At 39.2% G+C, this 11112-nt stretch overlaps 1 protein-coding gene across 1 annotated transcript; it reads left to right on the top strand.

Annotated features, from left to right (window-relative positions):
* Positions 1-194: 194 nt before the first annotated feature.
* On the top strand, positions 195-3488 carry LOC135281047 (CDC42 small effector protein 2-B-like). Its single transcript, XM_064389568.1, has 4 exons — positions 195-333; positions 1752-1953; positions 2382-2483; positions 3021-3488. Exons 2-4 carry the CDS (start codon positions 1900-1902, stop codon positions 3093-3095), a joined length of 231 nt encoding a protein of 76 aa, XP_064245638.1. The 5' UTR covers positions 195-333; positions 1752-1899; the 3' UTR covers positions 3096-3488.
* The last annotated feature ends 7624 nt before the right edge of the window (positions 3489-11112 follow it).

Genomic DNA, 11112 nt, shown 5'->3' on the forward strand with positions numbered 1-11112 from the left:
GCCGAGAAAACTGCACGGCTGCACAAATGTGACGCCAAAGCAGGGCTCTATTTCGGGTCTCTGCGTTTCTGACACCTGTAGGGACGCGTGAAGCGCACGGGAGCTTTGTGCAGCACCGGAGCGCGGCGTTCTTGCTTAGCCAACAGGACTAATTATAACCCAGGAATATGAACTGCAAATGTGCTGAAGCTGCCAAGACGGGAGCTGGGTGCGTGCCAGCGCTTGAATGAGGACACACCATCCTGTCAGGGCTCTCCGGGAGCGCAGGCAGCGCCGAGGTTCGCACGGAGCCCCTCGGAGGGAGATGGACGCGCGGGGAGCGGCAGGAGCACGGTAGGGGCTCGGCTGCTGCTCTGGGATGCCACGGGGTCCTGGCAGGCAGCCTGCTGTGCCAGCGGGTGATCTCTGTGCCGTGACACACTTGAGAATGCCTTAGCTTTGATGTGGTCTCATTAACGTGCAACGAACCCCAAAACCCCACGATTAATGCGAAGTGCTGGCAAAAGCTTTGACTTCTGCTTGTCTCTGTGGTTGTGGGGAGCACTGTCCCTCCCGGTGGTGATAAATGCCATTGTGAGGGCATGAGGTGAAAAATGATAACTGAGGCAGATAAGGAATTGTATCAAACCACCTAGGACAAACTGGAATAATATGACATTCTGCAGAAATGTATCATATGGACTACTTAAAACAAAGGGGCAGACGTAGCATGCTTTGAAAGATAAATCGCAGCAATTTAAGAAATCTGCTTGAAGTGAGACATGATGAAATGTTAGAAAACCACAGAAGTGAAAGAAATAGATGTGGTAATTACATAATTGTGGGACTACATAAGAAATGTCTATGAAGGAGGAAATGCCTATGAAGTTTATGCTGATTTGTTGTGAAAGCTTTAGTGGGGGTTCAGAAAGATTGAATTGATGAAACTATACTGTTAACTTCTGTTAAGCTGTAAGCTTAAAAAAAATAACAAAACTTTCTTTAACAGAACATGTTGTGATATTTAGTCATCTGGGGTATGAAAAATTTGATAGCAAAGGCTATTCCGTAACCCAAGGTTTGCTTTGAACAAAGATACATTTAAAAAAAAAAAGTCAGTAACTACTAAAAGTTGGGCTGTCTTCTGGCTTCACAGTACTTAGAGTCAGTGATTTTGCTGGTTGTGTCTCCAGTTCAGGACTGCTATGTTAATATTTTTATACAATCTGGGAAGCTCTAGGCTCTGATAGCTGGTTTTCTTGCTGGTGTGCATGGCTCTTCTTTTCTCTTTTAAGGGCTATTTGGAATTGTAGAAGGCTCTTTGCTTTGAGTTTTTCCCTATATAAGTAGAGTAACCATATAATATGTAAGGCCTCAGTTTATAAATGTTAGCAGAACAATCTGTTCAAAGCTGGTTTATTACAAAACAGTAAAGTTTCCTAACTTAAATTACTTATAAAAATAATTAATAAGTATTGGTTAGCTTTGTTTACAACCACATCACAGACTGTTAAACAAGACTTGTCTTAATTCTAGCATTGATTTTATAATATTTCTATAAAGAACTTACAATACTCCCTGTAAATATGCAGAGTTCTTAACCCTGATTTCTGACATGAACATAGTCATTTTAAATTGATGCTCCTCTCCTCTACAGGTACCTTTAAAAATGTAACAGTCTTGGTTTAGTCTTAGGAACTGCCTATTGCTCAATAACTGTTACAAAACGTTGATACATTTTAATATAAATTTAAATATTAATCTCTTTGCAGGTGTACTTATCAGATGCATTTGGTGATCTCTACCAGTGAACCTGCACAAGCATTTCCTTTCTAAGCTCACTCTAGGAACTGCACTTGTACTGCTCGAGCTCCCAGAGAATTACACTTAACAAGACCTTTTTACCTACTGAGAAATATAATGACTGAGTTCCTGGTTTGTTTTAATTGGTGCAATGGTGAACAGCCTCCACCGGTAGGTAGATGCACAACTGCCACCTTTTATTGGATTTGAAATTTTGTCTTTGTTACGTGGGAAACACTTTCATTACTGTTGTTTTGATTAGTTTAGGCAAAGTAATGCAACAGCCAAAACCAGTCCTGTTAAGCTATGTTTGAACTGTGTGTTCTTTGCAAAAAACTTAGACAGTGTGACTGTCTAAGTGCAGTTCCAGGCCCTGACTTTCCAGCAGTAAAGAAAGCTTTTGCTGGGATTCAATTAGCAGGAATAAAAGTGACTTTCATAGTGCCCTCCAGTGAACAGTCTGAAACTTCAGCCTGCTTGCCATGAGGTGGCATTAGGGGTCAGTCCTGGCTATCTATTTTTATCTTGGCTACTTGTTTCTGGCTGAAAGCTGCCGGTGGTTTCTGAATGGAGAGCTAAGATATCTTATTTTCTCTCAGAAGAGGCGCCGGAGGCTGGACCGGAATATGATAGGAGAGCCAATGAACTTTGTGCACACCGCGCACGTCGGGGCCCGGGACATGAGCAGTGACTACTCCTCAGTAAGTGTGCACCCTGGGAGAGGCACACACCTCCCCTCAGCAACCTGCACAGCAGGCAGCTAATTAAATACTAGGTAATTGTAAAAAAGAGAAAAACCTTCAGGGTTTTTTTATCAATAGAGTAGTGACAGAACAGAACTGTCTTTTAGTTGGTAAACATGAGACACTGTGGGAGATACACTGAGAAAGAAATGCTCATTTCCTCAGTTTACTCACTATGAGAACCTTTGGGATGCAGATTCTATGGATGCACTTGATACTAGAACCAAATCACTTTGAAGTCAAAGCTGTGGAGGGTGAGTGATGTAAGAACAAGTGGATTTTGTATAGAAAAATTCATCTCAAACACTGATTTAAAATAGTATTTAACATTCCTGGATTTAGTTATTATTTCTCCCTGCTTTTGGGACTCAGCATATGAGTTGGGACTCAAACTTGGCCCACCTGCCCCTTCAAATTGATGCCTTTAATAATTGCTCTGGCAACCAGAATTTATAAGATGTGTCTTCTAATAAGGATTTTGTTTTCTTCCCTTAGGCTGTGTCAATTCAGGACCACATGAAGTCTAAAGGTGGCTACACAAATGGCACTTCTGCAACTGTTGAAATATAGGAAACTGAGAGAAGGCTGGGATCTGCTCTGTCTTATGAGGAACCCCTGGATTGTGATTTCATATTCTCTAAAACCTTGTTATCATGGAGTAGGGAGCATACCTGAATTAAAAATAGGTCAGTACAAGCTTTGGTGTTCTTTGCACAATATCATCTGAAGGAATTATTGTAAATTATCCTTAAAATGGTCTGTCATGGTAGTGTTGTAGAAACAACTGTAATTTGTCACTGTGGATGACTTCCTAGCTCTGTCCCAAAAGCTTCTCAAAGCTGTCACATAAGATGGGATTGGAGGTCAGTATGAATTGTCTGGGATTTTGGCATCTGTCTTTTTCTCCTCTCAGGAAATGCAGAGGATTTTTAATTGGAAGGTGTCGCATGATTTCACTTCTTACGTGGGCTAAACTGAGTTGCTAAGTATGACCTTGTAGCTGCCAGATAACTTTGGACCTGTTTTTTAGATGCTTTACAACCTATTGCATAAATCTTTGGTATTTTTTAATGCCTTTTGATAGTGAATGAACTCTAATGTAGGATAGTTAGCTGAGTCTGCAAAACACAGTGAAACTTCTGCCTTGCCGAGATAACACTTTTGTATCTAAAAATGGAGCTTTTGCAAACATGAGACTTAGAGCAAGAGATGTGTCCCTCGGTGACTGGGCTGCCTCCCATCCATGCACACACACTGCTGTGGCAGCTACTGCTGCAGCACAGCCAATTGTACCTGCCAGTTAACTTCCCGTGGTGCTACAATATGCTCACTCCTGTCTGGTAGTTTTGCTTGACCACCACTGGATTTTAAACTAAACACGTTTAAGATCCCTCTCTTTGTTACCTCTCTGTAACAGTAACCACACAGGACTTCAAGGGATATCTTGCTTGTCTTTCTGGCTCCTTAATTTCAAGACTGTCTGTTTTATATGAAATTAATATTTTCTTGCATGTGGTGTAAGTGTTCCGGCCATGTGAAAAACACACATTTAAAGAAAATTGTAAAAAGTTGCAGGACAGTATTGAATGGAAACAGCATTTTGCAGAGTTCCAGCACTTCATAAATATTTAAATAAATATCCATAAATATTTAGACATTCTCAAACTAGAGTTTATTATTTAGTTCTTATTCATCTTTCTATTAAGTGACATGACAAAACTGCTGAAGCAGAACTGTGTTTTTCTCTTACCCAATCACTGACAATTGTTCCCCAGCTCAAAATTCTGTATGACTGCCATTGTAGAAACAGGAAATCTGCTTGCTCTCATGGGATTAACTAATTATAAGTGTTTAAATTGCTGCCATATCAGCACAAGTTATGCTGGAAGTCAGCAAACTCTGCCCTTGCTCTCGGCAGAAGATCAGTTAGGAACTTTTTTCCATTTAAAAATTTATGGCTGGCAAATCTTTTAACTTGTATGATTCTGTTTGTAGTTGTGATACTTCTTAAATCTAGGTTGCTGGCTTTGCTGGATTGTTAGGCTGCCTTTTCTGAATATACTAGGGAACTTAAAACATGAATGGTAGCTCTGTGTTTCTGTATATGTTAAAAAAACCCCAGCTTTTCCCCTCCCCCATATTTTATCTTTTAGGTCCAAAAAGGAAGAGGGAGTATTGCTTTCTGTAACAGTCAACAGCTGATCATAACATTCTGTAACCACATAAGAGAAATCTAATATCCATGTCTTGCTAGATCCTTACTCTTGAATTAGAATGCACACCAAATTTTAATATATTTTAAAATTAGCATAGTTAACTGTACATTTAAATTTTTCAAGTCTTTTACATTTCTGTCTTCTAACTTGAGATATACTCTAACAGCCTAGTTAAGATACAGAGTTTAAAGAAGCTAATTCCTGTATAGTGTTGACGACACAGAAAGTGGCCAAGTTGTTTGAAAGAATACCTTCTAATTCATCTGCTATTATACAGAGTTAATGCATTCAGTCATCTATACCTGGCCAGAAAAAATGCTGATAGCGCAGTTGTCATGAGGGAAATGGGCTGTGTTTTGTTAACACTGTCAGAAAACACATTGAACAGGAGTTAGGGTTTCTTGAAGAGCCATTCAGTAGATCTAAAATTAGTGGTATAACTAGAAATAAAGGAGTTGATGAATATTTCAGTTCTTCTCTCTAAAAATAAATGAACAGAAAATTTGTTATTAAACACTTATTTAGAGAAAAACCATAGTTTTGATCATGTAAACCAAGTAGCACTATCTGGTGTGAAAGTAACCTATTTTCATCAGACTCTATAGTATTATATAGGACCATAAAAACGTGCAATATCATTAAAAAGAAATGTTTTGCTATTACATTAAAAGTGTCATTATTTTAAAAAAATCTAACAAACATAACACATGTCTTAGGGCTTAGGTATTTTTTGTTCTATATTTAGAAACCTTATGTACCTGTAATCTGTCATGTAACTCAGTATGAGCCTATCTTAGTTATAATAAATATGTTGAACTGGCACTTGCACTCTTCATATTGTGGAAAATGTTGATACTTTCTCTGCACTGAAAACCTGTTGGTTAAGTGGATGGATCAGCATGGCTTGAACTTTTATTGCACAGAATGAAATTTCTCCACTAGAGAGCACAATTTTACATCAAGTCTTCTCTGTTCTATGCAAGCTCTTACTCCATTGTGGGGTTTGGTGGATTTTTGAGCTTGACTGAAATAAAATACAGAAATAATACCAGTTGATCAAACTTTTTAATCTACATTGTAGGCTGTGAAGACCTTACATCAAGACAATCAAGAAACATTGCAGCTCTGACATGATGCCATTTTATGGTTTCTTTTTTTAGTCAGAAGTAAAATAACTTGCAAGCAGAGCAGGATCAACTGGTTTTTATGTAGTCTGGCAGAGTCTTAGCACTGTTTGCTTCCTTGGGAAAAAGAATTTGGGATGGGGAGGTATTTTCAATTCTTGCTGTCTTATCCCTTGATGTTCCTGCTAGCTTTACTGACTGTTCCACAATACCGCATACACCTGTGGTCAATGTATAGAAAAGGTATTTGTCTTTTTCACAGCCTAATATGTCTTTTTTTATCTCCTGCAGAGCAGCTTTACACAATTTCAGGGTGTCAATGCTATGCTCCAAGTTGCCTGTGATATGATAACTTGCGACCCCCACACGTGGTACTATTCCTTTGTATGCTTTTGCCAGATTGAACTACCAGGTGCTGTTGTAGCTTCCACTCTGTATAGACAAAAATGTTGAGAGATTAATAAATACCCTTAATCTTACTATGCCAGTAAGAATAAGCACAATTCAACAGTGTTAAAATACATGTTCATGAAATTAATTTTATGTTACTAAATATGGTATCAGTGGAAAAAGAAACTCCAATCTGTCAGTGAAAGATGATTAAATGGCTGCTCCTGACCATGTTTGGATGTACTTTGCTGTCAGCACTGTGACACTGCCTTGAAAAGCCAACATTTGAAGAACAATATGTCTGCCTTTCATAACTGCTGTGGAACTACAGGAAGAAAACAGTGCCATTTTACAGTGGTGCTAAGATATTCTCTGGTGTGTGGGTTCCTGTAAGGCTTCCAGATACTTTGTGGTTAATGCCTGAAATTCAAAATTTTAGCTGCTTACCTATAAAGGTGGAGTCCTGAGTGCCTAAAGAGATGCTGTAAGTGCTTGGTGCCTGGACTTCTGCAGATAAACTGTCCTTCCTTCATACACAGAGATTTGTCTGACACAAAAGGCTCAAGGTACTTAGACCTGTAATTTTCCTGTTAATATTTATGTGGTTACACTGCATATGTAAAAGGTTTCTCATCCTGTACAGAATAGATCCTCTCTAACAACTGGTCTGTTGGACAGTTGTTTCCTCAACAGAGCACTAAGCTGTGCAATTAAACCTTTCATCACACACAGCTCTAAGCCAGTTTTTCTTTGCTGTGTGAAAGCATAAAGTCCCTCTGTTATTGCTTAACTCTTCCTACTGCAGGGAAGGTGTTGAAGAGCTAACAGGCTGATCAGGAACTACAGAAAAAATGAGATATGGAAGTGAGGGAGATTTAGCCACAGAGAGGCAATGTGGTGCACATTAATGAGGAAGGAGCAGAACATGCTCATGTTGACGTTTCTTATCTGCAATGCACAAGACAGCTTTGATATCAGTTGGAAAATACCCATAATATGTGCATAATTGGCATATGGAGGAAATTAGGCACTTAAATGCATGACTAAGCTGGGACTTTGAGACACAGATTGCCAATATAACTTTAATGAATGGTAGTATCCTCTTCCTGCAATGGCTTACAAAGCTGTTTTCAGAAAGTACAGAGCCACTCACAAAGGTAGCTCTGGTTTCAACAGTTGCAGACTGATTCCACATTTATGTTTGAAAGAGAAATTTTTCTCTTTTTTTTTCCTGCTATATATGAGGTTGCAGATGTTCTAAATGCCAAGGCTTACTGCACCCACAGGAACACTAGCCAAATAAAAACTAATTAATACAAAATAGCAGTAGTAAAAGGTTATCTGCCCTTGGTCCACTGCAGTGCCAAAACTTCAGAGAAATTAACTAGATCCAGCTGATATTCAGATTCCAGGTATTGGGAGGATATAGACAGGTTGGAGTGAAAAATCATGAAGAATTCCTTGTGCCTGAGGACATTTGGGTGACAGTTTGTTGGACTCTGCAGACTGAGATGCCAGAAGGTCACCATGGCTATTCCAGATTTCCATTATTACTTTTTCTCCTGCTGTTTGGTAGAGAATGGAAAGATGAATCAAAAGAATGAAAGCACTTTGAGTAGACAGGGATATTACTGGTATCTGTTCTTGTGCCAAAAAAGCTCCCAGCTTGAGGTGCTGATACTGAGCCACAGCTCCTGTCTTCACCTGGGAGCTCAGAGATGGACAGTTCATAAGTAAAAGCTGTGCCCTTTCAGGGAGGATGAGGCACAGGGCACCCATGGCACAGTCAGCTTTGGCCCTGCACTGCCATCAAGCTCTGCAGCATGGCTACTGAACACCTTGTGGCTGCCACTTGCTCCATGCATCCTGTTCATGTGCATCCCATTAGCATGACCAATATCCTAAACTGATGCCCAAAACCTCAGTTTAAATGGAAGTTCTCTTAACCTAATTTTAATGTAAGAGAGTAGTAAAGGCTGGACAAGAACCACAGCTTTGAGGTGTCTGTTGAGACCTCTGCAATTAATTACTCATTAAATCAAGGCCACAAAACTGTGTTGAAACTACTTTATTCAGCGAACCTTTTAATTTTTTTGTTATTAAAGCAATGTAAATGGGAAGAATATTCTAAAAAATGTTAAGTTTCCTCTAATATTTGCATATGAATCCAAACTGAACAAAACCAAGGGCCCATCCTAATTCAGAGGCAAAAAAAAGAAGTGAATCATGTCTTTTACTGTTTTAATACATTTGTTTTAATATATATGTATATATTTAGAGCATCTTAAGTAATGTGTAAAGAAATAAGCCATTCTTTTAAACTGAAATTAGTATGATTGCTCTGGCTTACTGAAAATTTTAAAAATTGACTTAAAATCAACATTTAAATCACTGGAAGAGAATTGAATGTGCTTGTAAAGCTGACATTGGCCTGTACAGGTGGATGACTAATTCATTTCGTATTTCTTCATCAAAGAGCTAGAAAAAGTGGTTACAGGATTCTTTTTATTTTATATATAATAGTATATTTACATGCATCTGATCTTGCTGGTGCTTAAGAAATAGGTGTACATTTTTACATAACTTACATGAGTCTAAAGATGAATGAAGACTGCCCTAATAACCAGTAATTAGCGAGTTGTGTGTTATTAAGGATTCATAGATCTGACATAACAATGGTATTTATTCTAGTCAGAAATCTATTTTTAAAAAAATTATCAAATATATGCAAGTTTGAAAGTCTGGACTCAACATGACCTCAAGCTGCAGAATAATGGTGAAAGAAACACCCCCTTAAATGCAGTTACCCACATTTACCCTTGCAGTCTCTACCACCAGGGAGTATTAAAACCTGACTCAATGCCTTTGAGGGTGTGACACAAGCTTAACAATGTAATTCAAAAGTAAGGTTTACAGTGCTTCATTAATGCATGCTAATGGGGCCTTGCTGCATAAATGGTGTATGAGTAAGGCTTTCACTCATTTCTTTCATCTAGTTGAAACATTACCTTGAAAATGCATTTCAATTAGTTATTCTCTCTGCTGCATAATATTCAGTGAACTAGGGTATCTCTTCCTTGCAGAAATTAATATTTCCTGGTGTTCAGATAAGGCTGTTGGTACATGGGGAAAAGTTGCTAAACATGTGTTTGTATTAAAAAATAATTCTGAGATGCTGTCCTTTGTATGTTTTGGATCAGTCTCTTGCCAGGAGATCCAGGTCCCACGGGCTGTTGCACGTGTCCCTGTCGCTGCCATGTGTGCCTGTCTCACAGAGACAGCAGGCTTCAGCAGCAGTGCTTCCTGTACCCATTTAATCAAGAGGTTTCACAGTGTTATTTTGCTGTTTTGTTCCAGACTCCAGCCAAAAAGCTGTGAAAATATGAGGCACTGAAAGAATTTATAGGATGGAGTAAAATGTTTTTTGGTTAAGCTATTTCCTTTTCCTCATCACCTGCTTTATTCTGTCCTACTATTCTACTGCCTACTAAATTTCTTAGAAACATGTGCAGCATTTGGGTCAGTGTTCTTTCTCAGTTCTACCCACATAGTCCCACTGGACTGCAGAATACATGTTTAATGTAAAAAATGTTTCTAAAATGTCTTTAAACAATCATCAAGGCAGGGGACATCAAACCAAGCATATACTTTTGAGGGAGCAATTTCCTTTTATTGAGAGGAAATTGTAATCCTTTCTCCTTGGCCCATTTTTATTTCCAGCTGCAGACAGAATAAAAACTGCTGTGTTTTCCTGGGGAACACAAGGAGAAGGATTAGTATGTGGCAGGACAGGACACACCGCCATGGAATCTGATCCTGGGAGCAGCTACGCACTTGTAATTCAAATTAAACACTTCTTCCATGCCCGAAATACAGTGTAACGTACCCATAGCTCATTACAGATCACAGAATTGGCAGATTTATTGAAGTAAATCAGTATTCATTTGTCATCCAGAGCTTGTTAGACTCAGAAGAAGAGATAGTAGTTGGCGTAAAGTGTCACGGTTACTCTGACAACAGCACCAGAATAGAAACACACAGATGGACAATGTACTAGCCTGTTTTTTAAAATACCAGTTCTGCATAGAATATTAATTATTAGCTGTGTCACAGTGTGCCATTATCTATTTAACTGTTTAAGCACATGAAATTGCTAGACACACTTTTGCAGGTCAGCAATTTTACAAGATGCACAAGCCTGTTTTGTTGCTGATATAATGATGAATTGCAGATTATCACTAAGCGAAATAAAAAGCCTGTCTGTTACCATCAAAACATCGGTACTGATCATAACAGTACTTATGTACAGGTATGTAAACATTACTCAGTTTTTACAGCAACAGAACAATTTGACAATTTGCCATAATGCAGCGGGGAATGTTCTCTGGGATGTTCTATATGCCTTTGTTCTTAAATGCACAGAGAGGGAAAAACCATGCGTGCAGGAATCTCCTTCCTCAGTAGTAATAACTAATAAACACTTGGTTTGTGAGCAACTCAAACTGTTACCCACTTAAGGCTTTGATTTACTGATGCTGAAGTGGAGCTCAACTCTCATACTCCCGGTCTCCCTTTCCCTCACACCTCCGCCGTTCCAGTCACGGCCACGTTCCTTTCTTTCCACAACAATCTTTCTTATCTTCACCCCTTCCTTTATCCTGTGCCGGCTCCTCGGCAGGCCCGCGGAGCCAGCGCTGGAAAACCTCCAGTGAAAAAAGGGATGTTGAACAACTTCCTTTGCTGGTAAATCACGGAGCTGCTGCAGCCCCTCTCCTTCCTGGAAATCCTCCCCAGTTCTTACATCTGATGCATCACAGCCCTTTTAATACTTTCGAAACCTGGAAGACATCTCCGAAA

The sequence above is a fragment of the Passer domesticus genome, chromosome 14 (genome assembly GCF_036417665.1).
Source record: "Passer domesticus isolate bPasDom1 chromosome 14, bPasDom1.hap1, whole genome shotgun sequence".
NCBI lineage: Eukaryota > Metazoa > Chordata > Aves > Passeriformes > Passeridae > Passer > Passer domesticus.